Genomic DNA, 20,451 nt, shown 5'->3' with positions numbered 1-20,451 from the left:
AACAATTATATTTTACACTTGTACCATCTGAAGGAAGTTAGATTGAAAAACTTTATAATTGGACTGTCACTTGAACAAGGTCTCAGGATGTCATAGATATCTGATTTCATGGTCCATAGCTGATAAAGATGTCTTGTTGAGTATGTAGACAACAAGTTATAGCCAGGAAGTTTTGACAATTTTCAAACATGCTTTTGAAGTGGTAGTTATGTGTTTGAAGGAGCTGCAGTGGGAGTGATGTCAACATCTGATGTAATTATAGGAATCATTACAGCTACATTGTACACGTGTCTGGTGTTTACAGTCACAGGAAGCCCTCAGCAGGAAAAAGAAACCTGAAACAAAGCTAGCTCAAACTCAGCACCATACAAATGAAGCATGATACTGTTCTGTAAACCTGAACTTCATACAACACTGATTCAACAAAGACCAGAATAGTGTATCTATGAATGTTTCAAGATGTCCTCACAGTATCATATTTCCTTTAAAAACGTTTAGGAGCAATTAAATTTATTTTAGAAAAATACTAATTCAAAACACAGTTGTAGACAATATGTTCTGGAGGAAGTTAAATGTCAGCATAACAGGCCTTTTTGACCCTTTTGTTTCTTCTGTAAGAAATGACATTTGAAGCTGGTCAGCTGATATAGATTTTGTTTAGGATGCATTAAGTATAGTGAGTTGTGCATGTGTACACATGGTGCAGCCTACAATCCAACATCATTAGACACACAATACCATCTGGAACTGTCTAGGGAGGCTTCTAGTCTAGCTACTGGGGAATCACAATATTGGCTTCTGTGTTTGTTCTGAAATTGATTGGAAATACCAAAAAGCAATTATCATTGAAAACAAATATTTTTATTGGAGTGGCAGAATTTACTGAGTGGCATAAATATGTATGGGAAAGCCAGAATATCAATGTAATAGTGTGTTGTTCTTTACTGGACTATATCTATATAACCATTATCTATACAAACAAATATTGTAAACTTTTCTACTCGACTATATCCTACAGCCCTAATCTATACAAACACATATTGTAAACTTGTCTACTGGACTATATCTATATCGCCCTTATCTATACAAACAAATATTGTAAACTTTTCTACTGGACTATATACTAGAGCCCTTATCTATACAAATATTGTAAACTTGTCTACTGGACTATATCCTACAGCCCTTATCTATACAAACAAATATTGTAAACTTTTCTACTCGACTATATCCTACAGCCCTTATCTATACAAACAAATATTGTAAACTTTTCTACTCGACTATATCCTACAGCCCTTATCTATACAAACAAATATTGTAAACTTGTCTACTGGACTATATCTATATCGCCCTTATCTATACAATCAAATATTGTAAACTTTTCTACTCGACTATATATCTATATCGCCCTTATCTATACAAACAAATATTGTAAACTTTTCTACTGGACAGTTAAAATAAATATATCTATATCGCCCTTATCTATACAAACAAATATTGTTAACTTTTCTACTCGACTATATATCTATATCGCCCTTATCTATACAAACAAATATTGTAAACTTTTCTACTGGACAGTTAAAATAAATATATCTATATCGCCCTTATCTATACAAACAAATATTGTAAACTTTTCTACTCGACTATATCTATATCGCCCTTATCTATACAAACAAATATTGTAAACTGTTCTACTCGACTATATCCTACAGCCCTTATCTATACAAACAAATATTGTAAACTTGTCTACTGGACTATATCTATATCGCCCTTATCTATACAAACAAATATTGTAAACTTTTCTACTGGACTATATTCTACAGCCCTTATCTATACAAACAAATATTGTAAACTTGTCTACTGGACTATATTCTACAGCCTTTATTTATACAAACAAATATTGTAAACTTGTCTACTGGACTATATCCTACAGCCCTTGTGTTTTTATATACTTGTCCCTTTGGTTTTGTGACTGAACCCTGGCATTTCCTTACTCCATGTATGCATATAGTCGTGTGTGATGTAATCGGTACACAACAGCCCAGACTCGCCCACAGGGTTTGTTATCTGATGTTAATTTGTGAATCACTTTGAGATGGCTATGTTGCTGTGATATAGCTGTATATAAAACTCCAAATTATTATTCTTTTACATCTTCACATGCTAAAGCAGGATTGGCTATGGCGTCAATAAAAACTAAATTAGGAATATTGGTAAATAATAAACATTGAATAATTTATAGTGTACAAAATATAATTAAGTTGCTGGCTTTCTTTTTCATCCTTGTGTAGTTCTAGCCCAGAAATGATAGACTGGATTAATTTGTCTATTACATATACCAGTATGTTAAATTAGACATGTTGTTATGTGTAAAAAGATAAAAAAAAAAAAAAAAATGAAATAATTTCATTTAATGAGACAAAGTCCTATACCAACTTCCTCATATTTGCTATAGCTGTTGTAGAATCACACTTTATCTGGGTTGAATTATTTCTTAAGATTGCTAATAATATGAAAAAAAAATTAGCTGGATTTCTAGTTTTATAATTATATGGCCTTCATTCTTTTGATGTTCGAAATTATCCTTTGTTTCAGGCCATGAAGACCTATCACACATACCAGTCAGAAAGTAAGCAAGCTGAAGCCAAGCTCAAGGCAGTGGAGACCCAGAAATCCAAACTGGAGCTTCAGCTCTCTGGCAAAAATGTCTCAAATAACCGAAAACTAAAAAGCTTTAACCGTCAGACAGAAAAGGTGAGTTAGGCAGCAGTAAGTAGAGTAAATGGTAAAAGAGTAGTGCCTTGGGTTCATTGAAACATCGGAGCTATAGTATCACGGGGGATCCATTGTAGCAACAGGGCTAGAGTACTCAACTGCTGTGAATCTCTGCAGAAAGTAAATACAACACACTGTTAAAGTTTTGTCTTTCAATCAGAAACAGATTGCAATAATTATGAAAAAGTTATGTCTTTTAATCAGAAACAGATTGCAATAAATATGCGAGGTATCCAAGTTAATGGAAAATATGAGAATTATGAAAAAAATGAATACAAAATATGTTGGCAAGTTCATTTTCTTACTGAAGAAAATAAAGATTGAGATTGGTATTGGGGAGTTAAAACAGTAATTATACGAAGGTTACCTTTACATTATGATAAGGTCATTGAGTGAAGTTACACATGGCTGAGGAGAACCAGGGTAGAACTAAATAAAACCACTTTACCTCATCTGTCATAGACTATGGGAATGAACTCACACGAGTAGTACAGGCATGCTGTGTCGGCTATAAATAGGTAACCACATGATAGCAGAAACACATGCTCTCACAGATTATCTGTGTATTTCTGTAGTGTCTGACTTGAGATGTTAACCAACATTCACACACAAAAAACTAATAAACAAAAACCAGATGTAAACAAATTTTAAAGAGTTGGAAAGTGTTCAGTTATCCACACAATCTGATAGAGTTCAAGTTTAAATTGAAGTCTTATTACATCGACTCATTTTAATCATTTAACACAAGTTTACATTCTATATCTCTTTTACAAAAACAATCCCAAATTCTCTGAGATAAAAGTTGATAATGTAGTCATGATTACCCCGTAATTTACTTTCATCTTATTTTCAGTAATTAATATATATTGCAAGTTTGATATTCTTTTTCTCTTTTTCAGAGACAATCCAAATACTCAGAGAACAAATTGAAGGCCTTGAAAGCAAGGAATGACTACCTTCTGTGTATAGAAGCAGCCAATGCAGCCATCAACAAATACTTCTCTGATGACATATCTGACCTGATGGATGTATGTATAATGTGGTTTGAATTTGTTAATTTTGTAATATATTGTGTATGACAAACCGTCACTATGTAATTATGTCCCCCATCTCTGTGGCAGTGTAATTATGTCCCCTTTTCTATGGCAGTGTAATTATGTCCCCATCTCTATGGCAGTGTAATTATGTCCCCATTTCTATGGCAGTGTAAGTATGTCCCCATTTCTATGGCAGTGTAATTATGTCCCCATTTCTGGGGCAGTGTAATTATGTCCCCATTTCTGGGGCAGTGTAATTATGTCCCCATTTCTATGGCAGTGTAATTATGTCCCCATTTCTATGGCAGTGTAATTATGTCCCCATTTCTGGGGCAGTGTAATTATGTCCCCATTTCTGTGACAGTGTAATTATGTCCCCTTTTCTGTGACAGTGTAATTATGTTCCCTTTTCTGTGGCAGTGTATGGACTTTGGTTACCACAACTCTGTGAAGAACTCAATGCTGATGTACCAGAACCTTCACAAGAATCTGAGTAGATGTCACCAACAGAGTGTGGACATTGTCCAGAAGTGTGTGGCCGAGCTGGATGCCCAGGCAGACAAACAGCGCTTCATAGAACTGCAAAATGCTGCATTCATGCTGCCCAAGAAATTTGAATTTCAGCCATGTAGAGGGGATGAGGTGGGTTGCATTACTCCAGTTCACGACAGAATATGATTTAAGTGGAATTAATTTGTAGTATGAATGTTATATAGAGATATTTGATATTAACATTGACATAAGTTTGAAGAAAAAGAAATTGAAAAAATGATATTTGTGCTCTGAAACTGAATACAATTTTTATAAGGACCTCAAGAGATATTTAGGGTTCCATGAGAATTTAACCTGATAAGTCAAATTTTTAGTGTATTTCTTTAGAGTTGTGTCTCTTTTGTCCTTTCCATTCTTCCAAACAGATAAATATTTCTCCTTACTGCTTTACCTCCTGACTGGTGGTAGTGGAGGATATGTACAGTCAGGTATATGGGTACATGGATGATCCTTGGTGATCTGTTATTGTTCTAGTTTGTTCAAGGAAAAAAATGATTCACAGAATATGGTACTGTAACTTAGGGATTTACATAATGTTTTACAGGTCCAGCAAATCAGTGCTCAAAAACCAGTACAGGACGACATCCTCCAACGACACCGTGCAATACAGGAGCGACTTGTCGATCTCCGTCTAGAGAACGATGAGGTAAGTATGAATTAAATGAAGGTGTCATGGTTACATGACAGACTATTTGCATGTTGAAAATGAAAATGAATTACGGGTGTTTTTTGTGCCATTTATATGATACATATTAACACGTAGAACATTTTACAGACATGGAAGACACTTGAAGCAACAGAGAAATCACTCAACGACAAAATCAATGTGGCTGACTATGATGTATCAAGCTTCTTTGTGGATGAGAATCAACCGCCACGCTCACCTCACGAAGCAGCCAAGCTCAGAGGAGACAGACTGGAGGTGGAGGGCTTCTACTTAGAGGTTAGTGTGTGTTCTGTGAGAAGGGTAACTGTAGGATAGCATTAAAGAAATAAAGAGTTATCCACGAGTCATTTGAGATGTGAAAGTAAACAACAGTTGGTGCAAATCTTCTTTCTAATCAATCAATAACTACAAACATTTACAAATTACAAATATGATGAGAAAATAATCATGAACTAAAGCCATAACAGCATCTCTAATACCTTCATATATTAATTACTTCTTTCATCGTATTAATTGATATATGATGGGAAAATAACCAAATATCGAAAACCTGTGACTTTAATTCCTTCATTTTAATGGATCATTTGTTTTATGACTTGTATTATTTTCTATTTTTAGAAATTCCGCTCGTACACATTAAGCTGTAACAGAATATCACGACTCCAGGCCAAACAAAGTGCAATACAGAAATCTGTGGGGGACAATATCTCCAACACAGGGTAAGTCTGGGCTGCGGTCATCACAAAGTGAGGTAGTAAGATTTATGTCATTATAAGGTAAAACTGTCATCACACAACTCCTAAGGTTCTGCTGTCCCAACTCAAATCCTCATAAGGTATTGCCTTCATGACACTTGTCCTGTATGGTACAACTGTCATAGCTGCATGACAATTGTCCTTGTAAGTTACTGTCATAATGAGACAAAACCTTAAAGGAACTGTCATTATGGCACAAATCCTCATAAGGAACTGTCATTATGGCACAAATCCTTATAAGGATCTGGCCATTATGACAAAAATCCTAATGAGATAATGCCATTATGACACAAATCCTTATTAGGAACTGCCATTATTACAAAAATACTAATGAGATAATGCTATTATGACACAAATCCTTGTAAGGAACTGCCAGTATGAAACAAATCCTTATAAGGACAGGTCCTGTAGGCTTGTTGTCATAACATAAACCTTTGTAAGGAATAGGCATCATTCTGGTTTTGTTTCATAGACCATAAAATGTTCTTGAATTGTGAAAAGTGTATTGGAAAAATCTTTGGCTGTTTTAAAGATTCCACCATTGAAATACATTTTTCAATCAGGTAAACCTGTAGACTTAAAACAGAAAACCTATTAAAATATCAAACTTGGAAAATTGTAAAAAGAATATTATTTGAAATGCTTATATATATATATATATATATCTGATAAAAGAGAGGCAACTACAATGCCTAACATGTAATTGGTATTCAGTATTAAGTTTGGAATGTGATTCTTATCAAAATCATCATTTTGATTTTTCGTAGGCGACCACCATCATTACCACCAAAGCCAAAAAAGCGAAGAATAGGGCGGAGTCAAATGGTGGGACAGCCCAAGTTGTTTGGGGGCAGTCTCGAGGAATATATAGAGGTGAGATAATGGTGAATTATATACTCAAGGTGATGTGAATGTAGAGAGTAATACAACTGCTTTGTGTGTAACTTTGATGATACCTAACAAAATATATGATAGTTTGGTAACTTTGATGATACCAACAGAAGCTTATAAGTAGTTCGGTAACTTTGATATTACCAACAGAAGTGTATAATAGTTTGCTAATTTTGATAATACCAACAGAAGCTTATAATAGTTTGCTAATTTTGATATTACCAACAGAAGTGTATAATAGTTTGGTAACTTTGATATTACCAACAGAAGCGTATAATAGTTCGGTAACTTTGATATTACCAACAGAAGTGTATAATAGTTTGGTAACTTTTGTATTACCAACAGAAGCTTATAATAGTTTGCTAATTTTGATAATACCAACAGAAGTGTATAATAGTTTGCCAATTTTGATAATACCAACAGAAGTGTATAATAGTTTGCTAATTTTGATAATACCAACAGAAGCTTATAAGTAGTTCGGTAACTTTGATATTACCAACAGAAGCTTATAATAGTTTGCCAATTTTGATAATACCAACAGAAGCTTATAATAGTTTGCTAATTTTGATATTACCAACAAAGTGTATAATAGTTTGGTAACTTTGATATTACCAACAGAAGTGTATAATAGTTTGCTAATTTTGATAATACCAACAGAAGTGTATAATGGTTTGGTAACTTTGATATTACCAACAGAAGCGTATAATAGTTTGGTAACTTTGATATTACCAACAGAAGTGTATAATAGTTTGGTAACTTTGATATTACCAACAGAAGTGTATAATAGTTTGCTAACTTCGATATTACCAACAGAAGTGTATAATAGTTTGCTAACTTTGATATTACCAACAGAAGTGTATAATAGTTTGCTAACTTTGATATTACCAACAGAAGCAAGGTGTTTTATGTCCTCTTAGACATTTTAGTTTAGTATTGTTTAATGTCCTATCAATAGCTTCACCATTTAGATACATGAATTATCTAAGGTTTGGTTTTGTAGTGTTTAACGTCCTGCCAACAGCTATGGCCATGTAAGGACGGGAATTGCCTTAGGTTTGGTATTAGACATAAGACATAAGCTGACTTGTGTGATTAGATTCAATCCTTGATATAATCTGTGTATAAATTTCAGGCTACTGGTAATGATATTCCACTGATTATCAGGAGCTGTATACGAGCTATCAACCTTTATGGTGAGTGTTGTTAGGTGATGTTTCAGAACCAAACATTATCAGTATTCTTAATTTTACTAATATGAAAGTATTTGTGTTAGATATCCTTCAAATGTTTCAATAGTTTATAATATATGTCATTTTGGTTTTATACATAATTTTTTTATAACTGATTGACTTGTTTGCATTAACTTAATTACTGTATCTTTACCTGTACAGGTATGCACCATCAAGGTATATTCCGTATCTCAGGTGCTCAGGTAGAAATCAACGAACACAAGGTAGAGTTTGAAAAGGGTGAGTTTTATATATATCTTTACTCGTATTTCTTTGGCATGTATTTCATAACAAATTCATATGACTTGATCATTATAAAAATATCATCATTTAATCAAAATCTTATTCTGTTGTTATGGCTTTCATTCCAATATCACAATGAAGCATTATTGTAGTTTAGAATAAAATACAGTTTTCACTTTTTCAGTCTGATATCTTGAGACTTTTTCTAAATATAATATATATATAGATATTAATTCATTATCAGTTTACTTTTCATTGTTGCCTTTCTTGTTTATCTAGGCCATGACCCCCTGGTTGATGTTGACCCCAGCGACATCAACTCAGTGGCAGGCGTACTGAAGGCCTACTTCAGGGAGCTGAGGGAACCCCTGTTTCCACTGCCTCTGTTTGATGAGCTCATAGACGGCAGCAGTAAGTACCTGTCTGTAGGTCAGAGATTTAAATCGAAGTTTTACAGTTGTAAAAGTTAATTTTGTATCACAATGCAGTGTTGGAGATGATGGACCAGAGCTGGATACATCAGGAATACAACGTCCTTACCTGTACTGTATAGATAATGTTCAGTGACTACAGACTACACAGCAATGTCAGTCCAAACTCTTTCAGAATTTAGACAAATTAGGACTCTGATAAATGCTGGTGTTTTCTATGAGGTTAAGTAAGGTAAGTGATAGTTGTACTATATCTATCATATTGATCGAGCTACCATATTACCCTGTAGTAATCTGATGGTGTACTTCAGACCCAAAGTAAGGAGAGGGGTTATTGGATGACAAGGAAATAACAACTGTTGGTATCGTCACTGAACTGTGATTGAAATGGGTGAGCTTATCTCCAGGTATGGGTTTCTTGCCAGATAGATATGGTACCAAACAAGTTCATACTTGTAAGATTGTTCAAACACTGTCTAACTAGGATACATTATGTGTTACAGAGCTTGATGACCAACACAGATGGGAGAAGATTAAGGAACTGTTGTCCTCACTGCCTCGCTGCATCCTCATTGTAATGAAGTATCTCTTCTCCTTCCTCAATCAGTAAGTTCCTCACTAATTAAAGAGATTATTGGTTTTGTATTTATTAACATTGAAAAAGCAGTTGGAAATAAAACAAAAATATCATGAATTATGTAAGATTAAAGGAGAAGAATTTTTTTTTTTTTTTATTCAAGATTTTCCAGTTATATGGAGTAATAATTACAGTTAAAAGGTTCCAGATTGCTCATTCGTACATCACATGACTTCTGTGTCACTTTACTTGAAGCCAGTAACCTTGCACATGCTTAAATGACCCTGGCTGTTAATAAGGCTTTAAACACAAAATAAACTAAAATTGAAGCCAGTATACATGTATTGCATTTAGGAGAACAAAGAGAAAAGATATTAAAAAAAAAGAAATTTTGTTAATTTTTATTTGAATCATTCCAGATGAATCTTAATGATGAACATTCCTAAACATTTTCGTACACATTAGGCTGAAATGATTATGAAATGGAAATAGTTCTAAAATTTTGACCGAGAGTATACATCAGTACCTACATTTACCCTTTACGTTGACAGCCTGTCGGAGTACTCGGACGAGAACATGATGGATGCCTATAACCTAGCCATCTGTTTCGGCCCTACACTCCTACCCATCCCACCAGACCGTGATCAAGTGTCGTACCAGAGCAATGTTCACGAGGTCATCAAGACCATCATCATCCACCAGGAGGACATATTCCATAACTACGAAAACTCTGTCGTCTATGAGAAGTGTATCCTTGAAACATCTAGGTATAGTATATTACGCCTACGAGTTCCTGATATTATAAACACCTGGAATCTGACTCTAGCAGAGCTCACTATGATCCCCTCACAAACACCGAGCTCACTTTTAATCCCTCATAAACACTGAGCTCACCATAATCCTCTCACAAACACTTAGAATCCATCTCTAGCTGAGCTCATTTTGATCCCCCTAACAGACACTTAGAATTTGACCCAAGCTGAGCTCACTATGATCCACGGTAGAGTTTATGTATGAAGGGACTAAATTTCAGCTTGAAGTGACCACAAAGGTTTAATGTAATACTTGGTTCCTGGTCCTACTTAGAGATGTGCAGTGGCTGAATGTGTTATGATTATTTTCCATGTTAATTGTAGGCAGTGTGACTCAATTGTTGAAAAATTACATAAGTCTAAATAAGGTGTATTATTAATATGTTAATGTCTCCCCAGTAGATGATGAAGTATAAAATGAAACACAGATTTATTCAATAATGTCAGAATCTTAACTTAGACGATTTCTGTTTATCAAAGGGACACGACGGATGATGTCACAGAAGATGAAGATGAAACCAGCTCAATACGCAGTAATGAGGATGAAGATGATGATGGTAAGCAATAAGTATTGGATGTACTGTGGTACATGTGTGTATATTTCTCATGTCCTTATAAGCCTGGAATATTTCCTCCAAGGGGTTCAGATTATCACTACAGAATATACCCTCTCCTGACCCAGAGGGAAAGATATTCTAGTATTCTACAGCTGCTAGGGGCTATGTCGGTTCTCCCACACCTTCTTATGTAATGGGTAGATTTAAATACTATTTATAAACAGTATTATCAAGTGTCTAAAATTGTGTATTGTATTGGTAACAATTTAGTAAAATTGTGTATTGTATGGGTAATGATTTAGTAATGGCTACCACTGCCTGATTGGCAGGTTAATTTTAGCAGATATGTGTAAAATTTGTGTAAAAGCTTGCAAATTAATTTTGGCAGAACCAATTAAACAGAGGTAGAGAGCTAGTACTGTATCTGACTAGGTGTGGGAGGACTGTTGGTATTGTAGTGCCAGGTATGTCTTGTTTCATCAATGTAGAGTACAAACTTTACAGTAGAACAGGTCTGGTGACAAACAGTGGGCAATAGATCAGATTTATACTTGTTATTTCTATTATTGAGTAACTATTCCTGAGAAGTTTCTGATTGATCACCAGATTCACTACTAATCCAACTGTTGATCACAATCCTACAGGCTGTCCATCCTCTTCTACTTGCCTTTCCCTACAGCTGTATAGCCAGTTATTTCTGATAGTTTGAATGTTGTTTTAAACTCACCGGGACAACAACAAAAAATGATGATAATGATATTGAAAAGTTCTCATTATGTTGTATTATTGTTTATGATAGCTGAATTATTGGATCATTTGGATTAGTCTGTACTGATTGCTTGCATTTAATACATGATGTATAAATTCATGAAAATATTGTCCCCAGAAGAATAACTGGCTATATCTTACCTGCATTCCAAGTTAATACATATGTACATGAGTTTTTGTGATGGGGACAAAACCCCAAGATAAAAACTGGCTATATCTTACTTGTATTCTAAAGTCAAGCTTGGTGCTGATAGCTGCCTCCTGGAATATTCTCACCCACTTCACTATTGAATTGTCATCAGTTGCATTTAATCTAAATGTGAATGTTAAAAGTCTAAATAGTGTGGCAGCTAGCTGTTTAGTGTTAGTATGCTATGATTCTTTATCTGTCACCATGGTTGCCTTCATATTGACACTGAAAATAATCTGAAAATCATTCAATATGTCCATTTACATTTCTATTATTTTAAAATATCCTCCTCCTATCTAGTAATAAAGAGCTTCCTAAAAGTCATAATCATCTAAATGATTGATAACATATTAGAATATATGTAATCTGAATCAGCATGTAAAGCATTGACGTAACACAGATTCAGTGATGTCCTATTATTGTTACATGATCTAGAATGTAGCTACAGTCCTATGAATACACACAAGGTCACCTGGATATTATACATATCAATCTCCAAGGACAGACCTCATCCATGGATCATTTGGATTGCCCTCCTTCTTGTTAGAGCAAATATAAGGACTTTCATACGCAGTACCCAGATCTCCATGTGGACTAAATCAGGATTAATGTTATGAAAGTCATTTAGTTTCAGGGTTACTTAATTCCCTCTAGCCAAGTTAGTAACAAACCATCAAATTGTTCAACATTCTCAGTTCAATGTCATCAAAGATTTTAAAATATTTACCTCTAAATGTTGTATCTGTGTTTTACTGTACATTGCAGTCAGTCAGCTTTATTATGCTGACTTAATGACAAAGATATACTGTATATAGAAATATCTAGAAATCTACAGACAACCCAGGCTGCAATCTGCTAATAGATATATCTTGTGAAAAATGTTTAGTAACATTAAAAAGAAACAAAGTGTTATAGTTTATTTGTGAATTCCATTCCCTCTAACTAATCTATTGGAAAGATGATCAGGAAATAAAACAGAAAACAATTGAAATAAAGGGAGGTAATTGGTGCATGATTTTGAGGCCATGGGTTACTTCTGTGTGGTTTCCTTTCCTGACCACTGTCTTCTGATTTCCAGGCTCTGCGCTAGGTAAGAATGTAAGACTCCCTGCTCATCTTCAGTTCTTCCCAAAAACTTTTATCATCATTTGCATATGTATCAGTCTTTAGTTTTAATGCAGACCTCTCATTCTTGACCTGCTGGGTATTCAATGTGTTTATACATGCAAAGCAACTTTTGTTCAAAATAGTTTTAAATGGCATTTTAATTTCAATTCAGGCATACTGAAGATTTATTCAGTCCATACATTCATTGGAAATGACTTGTTATCAATTAAATCAGGAATTGGTTCATTGTGATGACAGCAAGCTATCAAACAATACAAATTACAACCTGTCTTTTGGTTTGATGACAGATCTCGCTTATCAGAACCTTAGATAAACCTAAGACAGCAGGATACAGGATTTGGCGCTCTGCATTACTTGTGACTAAACCTCATTTGGATTTGGTTCTATCCTGATCATGGTCTATTGTTGTAGTACAGATGCTGGGTGAGGAGGCTGCTTATTTTTATGTAACTTGTATGTATGGTGCCAGGTCTAATGATGGCGGATAAAAAATTGATAAAAAGAATTAATTTGATAAATTGTGATAAATAACTTTCATGTAACTAGATTTTTGATGTTTACTGCATCCAAGTGGTTGTGAACACTAAATGTTGTCGTCCCTGATTTTTAATGAATTTGCTTCTTTTTTGTTGAATTCCTCCGAGCAGGTGATGTCCTTAGACTAGTTATTTAAGTTGTCTCCCTTTGCGATGGCATGTGCTGGTACAACATCTCAATTAATGATATGAATTTATACAAAACTGTATTAAGTCAGGAAAAGCTAATATATGTAATGTTATGTTTCTATGGTAACTAAATGAGAGCTGATGTTGCTGTGTGAAAGATGTGTTAAACTTGTAGTTATAGTCGCCAACTAATGCTCTGCTTTGTACAGAATTAAGGGGAGGCAACTGCATGGCTTCCCATGTAAACACAAGGATGATGGATATATATTAAACACTGCTCTGTTGTAATGCTTACTTGGGTGTATGGCTGTATGTTTAGAGATAAAAGTGCTCATGAAATAACATGTACAGAAGATATGGACTTACAGACTTACGGTTACACAATATCTGTTCTACAACTTTCAAATATCTCTCATATTCCATACCAAGTGTCTGGATTAACCAAACTCCTCTGAATTAAGTTGCAGTAGATGTTTAACTACTTCAGACATAACTGGCATTTCTACATCGGTTGAAGACATTGATGACATTGTTAGAGTTTATGATGACATTAGTTGTAAAGATATTACAATGGATTTATATGATCTTATTGTATCCACCACTGAGCGATTGCTAATACTATATGTCGGCTTGGAGTTCAGTTTAAGTGTGAGAAGTTATACAATTTTAGTTAAAGGATTGAATACCTTGAGACACAGGGGCCCTAAGATTTGTGTAGGTGAATAGAAATGTTCAACAGTTTGTTTGATAGATTTCATAGTTTTAAATGAATCGGATACCATGATAAATCAGAGTAGAGGTACATACATAATCAGTATCACATAAACTGGCCCATCATAGAATTGCACATATTGGTCTGAAGGAGACTGCCATGAAAAACACAACCACATTTATTAAGTCTAGATAATTTATTAAAAGGTGCGTGGAGTGGTGTAAAGTACTGGATTGGACTGGTGTTATAAGCCACAGGTGTTAAGTGGAGTGGACTGGTGTTAATTGTTGGCCGATTTTGTTTTGTAGATGCAGAAATCTCTGAAGCTGTAGCTCTTTTTGATTTCACTGGACGTACAGAACGTGAGCTCTCCTTCAAAAAGGGAGATAACTTGATTATTTACAACAAGATGTCTACCGATTGGTGGGAGGGCTGCTTTAACGGAAAGGAAGGCCTGATTCCTGACAAGTACATCTCCCTCAAACATCCGTAAGTATTTTAATAAACTTGGAAATTGGTGTTATCAAACTGTTTACTAATATCTTTTGGGTTTTTTTCAAAATAAAACTTCACATACACTCATCTTTGATGAGGTTGATACAGTATATGTATCACAAGTCATATAAACAACATTGATGTAATGTGTAATTCCAGATACGTTTTGTATTTGTTCTGCTGTTATGTAGATTTCAAAATTTGCATCTAAAAAGATTAAAACTGATAAGTTTGTCCCACTGCTTGAGATACACCCACACAAAATAAGGAAATACCTGCTACCATTGAGCATGCATTAAATTGAGAGATCACACTTATATGTGTCTGTTTAGCATCAAACATAATTGTTTTGTTCAAATTTATAATTTTCGGATTTAATTGAAATAATGTTTCCATTTTTTAACCGATACTGTATTTTCTGATGAAAGCATGTTACTCAGCTAACCACACCTTTCTAACCCCAATAGTCGTGTGCTGTCCACATCATGACCAGAAGGTATGAGGGAAACATCAGAGAACTTCTTACATTATAATAAATAAATCATAAGATTGTCACTTTTATCCAATCATATATGTTATTACCTCCCACTGTATTGATATAGGAAATTTTTACATTAAAAACCCATAAAATTAGCACCTTAATCAAATCATATAATGTCTTAACCTCACAAATTATCAATAATGAAACTTGTTACATTAAAACCCATAAAGTTGGCACTTTTATAAAACCTCATATCTTTTATCCTCACTTTACTCATACAACAGGAATTCCTCTTAACATATACAATTGTAATGAATATGCATGGAAATCAAGACTGATTTGGACCCCTTTACTGGTGTGTGAGTTCTCCCTGACACTCGTCCGAGGGCTACACTAAATCTTTCTCCCCGACACTCCTCCGAGGGCTACACTAAATCTTTCTCCCTGACACTCCTCCGAGGGCTACAGTAAATCTACTTTGAGGGCTATATTACACTAAATCCTGGTCAGATCGTTACTGCATGCAACAAACTGTAATTACTCTTTCAAATTATTTATGTGTTGGTTGTTTTTGTCTAATTGTTCACATAATATACCAGAAACATTAAATTATTATGATACACATGTATCTCAAATTGTTTTTCTGCTCTAATGTAAAAATGTTTCCAATGGAAAAATACACTGTTGTTTAAGGTCCTATAAATTCTGGAAGTAGTTTGTTTATGGATGTGAAGATTTTTATGTAATTTCCATTTTGTGAGGCAGTTCATGTCATTTATTGTAAAATTTATAGCAATTTTGACATTTTTACTTTTCTGTCTTTACTTTGAACTGCAAAAAAGCTTCATTGGAAAAATTAAACTGTTGAATAAGAACACTTTGAATATTTTGTCTTTTTTGTATAAGAATCGAAAAATTTGTTCCTTTTGCTCCGAAAACTATGGAAATGTGTAGAAAAGGCAATTAATGAAATTATATTCATGCAACACTATGATGGATTGAATACTCATTACTAGTGGTACTATAAACTTCCAGCAAATAAGGTAGTTAGGTAGTCAGTAAATAAAAAATTCATTTTTGTACATGTTGATTTATTATACCATATTACACAAAGTAACATCCAAACAGAGTTTTACTCTTGGTAATTTAACTATGGTACATAACTATTACGTTTACCCATGATATGTAAGCGATCATTTAACTACGGTATGTAACTATTTTGTTTACTAATGGTATGTAAGAGGTCATTTAACTATGATACATATTTTACATTTACTCATGATTTTACATTTACTCATGATATGTAAGAGATAACTTAACTACGGTACATAACTATTACTTTAACTCAGGGTATATAAGAAATAATGTAACTGCATTACGTAACTATTACGCTTACCCATGGTATTAAGACTTTCTCGTTTTACTTACAGACCAGATGACAAGAAGAACCACTCTGAGGATGAACGTTCCATTTCCCTGTCGTCTCTCCCGGGGCGGGGTCATCAGCAGTCCAGTGGTGGGGATGATGTCACTCTAGAGAAGTCAGTTTCCCAGCCTAACATATCGATCAAAGACATGTCATCATCAGCAGGAATGAGCCCTGCACCCTCCCCCCAGACAACACCTCGCTCATCCTCAACTTCCTCAACCCAGGACCCTGCTCCCACCGGTGTATGTGAAAACACGCCCATCTTGTCCATAACTCCCGATGGGCGTCTGGAGATGAAACGTCAGCAATCCAACCCTGACCCTATCACAGAGGAAATTAGCGCTGACATAGACAATGCGTTGGCTGAAGTAGTGTCAGGACTCAAGTCCTTGGAGATGCAGCAACGTGGTGACAAACGTATGAGTCTCCCACTTGTAAAGCAGAAAGCTACACCTAAACACACCCCAGATCTTGTGCTTGACCTGCCCGAAGGGTCCAATTCCTCTCCTCAGGAAGGCAGTGGCCCTGACAGTCCCACCAACACTGTTGCTGACAGGTTCGCCCAATCCAACCAAGGAACGCTCAAAAAGGCGAGCTCCATGCCACGCAACATCAACCCTCCAACTGTCAGTGTTGGCAATGTCATGAGTGCTAGTGTAACAAGTAGTCATGGAGAGCATATAACCTTTGACCCCACATATCCAGAACATTCTCTGTTCTCTACGTTTGCACAAGGGCGTAAAGGTGTAAGCCCTAATCGCTCCAAGAGTCTGACTGACCATGGGCCTGTGGAACTGACTGTCTCTAACAAACAGGCTCCTGTGCCGGTCCTTCCCCCTGTACCAGTGCTTCCTCTCTCCCACAGCATTCCCTCCGTTGGGGGCGTCACCCCACCCCCTGTGGCAGAAAAACCCAAACCCCCCATCAAAGTAAAGCCTCCCGTCATGAAAAAGCCAACAAGGTCCCCAGAGGTTCAGCGGCGCTTCCCTCCCCCTGCCCCCACACCACAGGACTGAGTCTTCCAGTGAGTTAGTGATGAATGACTGTGGACCTATTTGAAAAGCAGAATAACTGCATGCCCAATGGGCAGGAAGTCACACTGCATTGGCAGTACTCAGGACATTAGCCTGTAGTGACTTGTGTATGGAACCACATGCTGGATATAGATTGTATGCTCCAGTGTGTGTGAGTATACATGGTTCCTCAGAACGACTGTACTAGATTTGTGTACATGGATAAGCGATCTGACATTTTTACTTAGGAAATTATTACAAAATTTTATATATATTATATATACACATTTAAACCAACATGTTCTTTGATAATTTTGTGAAGCCAAATCTGTCCTAATTTGGAAAGATGCATAATATTTGTATGATTTTAAAAGGCAATGCTTTAGCCTAGACTGTGCCTGTTCTATTGTGTGGAGGAGGGTGATAGCACCATAGACTGGAGGGATCAGTGTATCAGGTCGTCCTTAGCGACAGCCTGCTGGCCTGGTCATAGCTAACATTACTGTGCAATATGAAGATTTCTTTTCTTGTGTTTAAATTGCTGCTTTATGCCTTGTTAATGGATGGTACACTGACATATTGTGTTACTGATTGGCAAATTGTGTTACTAATACACAATGTTTCTTAGAGGATGGAAGGGATTGGGAATTGTGCTACTGATGGGGTTGGGGATGTTTTTACCATATTTCAATATCCTGACTTTGGAGGAATTCCAGTAAAATCAGGAACTACAGAAAAGAAATTGTAACATGGCCTAAACAATGAGGATTCATTGAAAAGTTTGGGTTGAAAACAAATGTGCCAAAATTTGTATTTAACAATGAACAGGTCAGCTTGTGAAGTTAACTGTATATGAAGAGGAGATGGAAAGGGCCACAACTTTTGACCAATAACATTAACGTAACAATATCAGTGTGTGTTCTTACTTATTTCTTCAGCAATGGGGTAGTGGTCAGTATGAAACAGATCCACAAAAACATATTTGAGGATATTTTTAAACATTGTTAAACCTTGAAATGTTTAGTTTCTCGGTCATTTTAAACATTGGAGAAAAAAATGTGACCAATGGCATGTCAATTTTCAAAATATGAAGCTTGTATGAAATCATTTCTGTGTTCTCGTAACATAATTTTATATCAGACAACATTCTCAAATTTAGTAAGGATCTTGTTTGTGATGTAGATAATTGGATACATGTGAGAATATAGTGTTCCGTGGTACTATTAATGGATTAGCTTCATTATGGAGTTCATTTGCTAATGTTGTATGTATGTATGTATAACTTCAGATAAAACAGATTACAGATATATTGTTCTGGAGCAGTGTAATACTGTGGCAGTATAAAAAGCATTATAAAGGAATATTACAGAAAGGTGCTATGGTCTTTAGTTATAAACCACTGGAACATGTCCAGAACCTGCATTAAATACTTAAATCAGATTACTCAATATCTTCACAAGACAAATACTTACTCTGAAAAGTTTGGGTTTTTTTCACTCCTTACATTATACCACTATTTTTCCTCTACAGATATTCCTGTTGATGCCCATCGATATATACCCTAGACTTAGTAGTATATGTTATTCATTGTAGGTCCAAATCCTATAAACTTCACATTTCAAGTTAATGTGCAGATACAGAAATAAAATATACTGGGTAGTTATTCTTCATCAAAAGATATATATACAGATGTCAGTATCTTTAACAAAAATAACTGTGATGTGGATAAGATCTTGATTCTGTATTGGTTGTGATCTTGTGGATGAATTCCATTTGTTATTATCCTAGATTAACACCAGTACTGGGTTGTAGAGCATTACAGGGTATGCTGGTGACTCTCAGCAAGGAACACGTTCACACATCTGTCCTGATTAATGTATTGTGTATATGTTTTATTCCAAATTATTTGAAGAAAACTTAACCAAGGTGCTTATATCATCTACTCTCTCTCTATATATATTGTCTGTGTGTAGTGTTTAATCGGGTAATCATCACATTGAATATTAGAAGTACAAATTGTACGAGAACCATGTACAATCAGAAACAGTCTGTACAATAGCTGTTGAATTAGCTGTTATAATTACCAACTAGAACATTTAAACATTCACTAGATTTCCTGCAGTCATGTATATTTGATGATTATCTGTACCAAACTGCAATAAATACACAGAGATCAAAGTTTAAATAAGTGCTGTGCTCAAGCATTACGTAATTTACTGATAATTGGTAAATACTAGACGGACATCTTTGAAAAGGCCTTCCTTAAGAAATTATTAAAAAAGCACTAAACTGTTTTTAAATGAAAACTTTGTGGAACTTTTCCAAAAACGTTTTTATAACTTCTGATCTTTAAAAGGGTCCTTCTTATAAGGAATGAATTAGTGATCAATATTTATGGTTTTCTCCAAGCATGTAGTGCACATACAGTTGCACATGTATGCGTGTAGGAGTGTAAGTATGGTTATGTATGAGTAGGACATGTTTTGTGTGGAGTCAATAGAGTATGTGTCTTTTTATCGTAACAAAACAAATAAGATGGTTGAGTAAGGGCATGTTTGTCTCTGCACACTGTGTTTTAGTAGCTGGTTTTAATGATACTGTGTTCTATTACGATACACGTCTGAGAATGCACTGTATTATAATACGGTATTCAGATTGTATACTGATTGATGTATCAGTATTTTACCGACACTAGTACACCTTGTATCTTACTACATTATATGGATAAAGCTATGTAAAATTTATAATTTTTTTGTACAATGTTCTATGTATTGTACAATACAGTGTAATATACGACATATTGTACTGTTGATTATCAATCATAATTACTAATGATAATTAAACAGCATCATCGACCATACATTGGAACAATTTAATGCTCATAGTTTTCTCACATAAATTATATATATGTATAATGTGCTTTTAATCATGGATTCATGGAATAAACAGATGAAATTGATGTTGTTTCTTTGTCACTCTTGCAACTGGTTTTGCAATCAATTACCGGTCTTTACTAGCACTTCTTTTACATTGAATATTGGGTCAAA

The 20,451-nt window shown here is 35.0% G+C and overlaps 1 protein-coding gene across 6 annotated transcripts in view; it reads left to right on the top strand.

Moving 5' to 3' along the window:
* LOC117331571 (SLIT-ROBO Rho GTPase-activating protein 1-like) overlaps positions 1 to 20,363 on the top strand; it is a 105,965-nt gene extending 85,602 nt beyond the window's left edge. For 4 of the 6 annotated variants that reach the window (XM_033890365.1, XM_033890366.1, XM_033890364.1 and 1 more), the window contains exons 5-20: positions 2,593 to 2,751; positions 3,672 to 3,800; positions 4,230 to 4,451; positions 4,906 to 5,007; positions 5,137 to 5,304; positions 5,647 to 5,747; positions 6,551 to 6,656; positions 7,807 to 7,867; positions 8,066 to 8,143; positions 8,426 to 8,557; positions 9,081 to 9,183; positions 9,706 to 9,921; positions 10,447 to 10,523; positions 12,560 to 12,571; positions 14,295 to 14,475; positions 16,393 to 20,363. In XM_033890365.1, the coding sequence (XP_033746256.1) occupies positions 2,593 to 2,751; positions 3,672 to 3,800; positions 4,230 to 4,451; positions 4,906 to 5,007; positions 5,137 to 5,304; positions 5,647 to 5,747; positions 6,551 to 6,656; positions 7,807 to 7,867; positions 8,066 to 8,143; positions 8,426 to 8,557; positions 9,081 to 9,183; positions 9,706 to 9,921; positions 10,447 to 10,523; positions 12,560 to 12,571; positions 14,295 to 14,475; positions 16,393 to 17,407 (2,862 nt within the window). In that variant the 3' untranslated portion in view covers positions 17,408 to 20,363. Of the gene's footprint in view, positions 1 to 2,592; positions 2,752 to 3,671; positions 3,801 to 4,229; positions 4,452 to 4,905; positions 5,008 to 5,136; positions 5,305 to 5,646; positions 5,748 to 6,550; positions 6,657 to 7,806; positions 7,868 to 8,065; positions 8,144 to 8,425; positions 8,558 to 9,080; positions 9,184 to 9,705; positions 9,922 to 10,446; positions 10,524 to 12,559; positions 12,572 to 14,294; positions 14,476 to 14,948; positions 14,978 to 16,392 lie in introns of all 6 variants that reach the window. The other 2 variants (XM_033890368.1, XM_033890363.1) reach the window with 2 other exon arrangements.
* The last annotated feature ends 88 nt before the right edge of the window (positions 20,364 to 20,451 follow it).

The sequence above is a fragment of the Pecten maximus genome, chromosome 7 (genome assembly GCF_902652985.1).
Source record: "Pecten maximus chromosome 7, xPecMax1.1, whole genome shotgun sequence".
Classification (NCBI taxonomy): domain Eukaryota; kingdom Metazoa; phylum Mollusca; class Bivalvia; order Pectinida; family Pectinidae; genus Pecten; species Pecten maximus.
The sequence above is the reverse complement of the archived record's forward strand: the minus strand, read 5'-3'. Positions and strand labels throughout refer to the sequence as shown.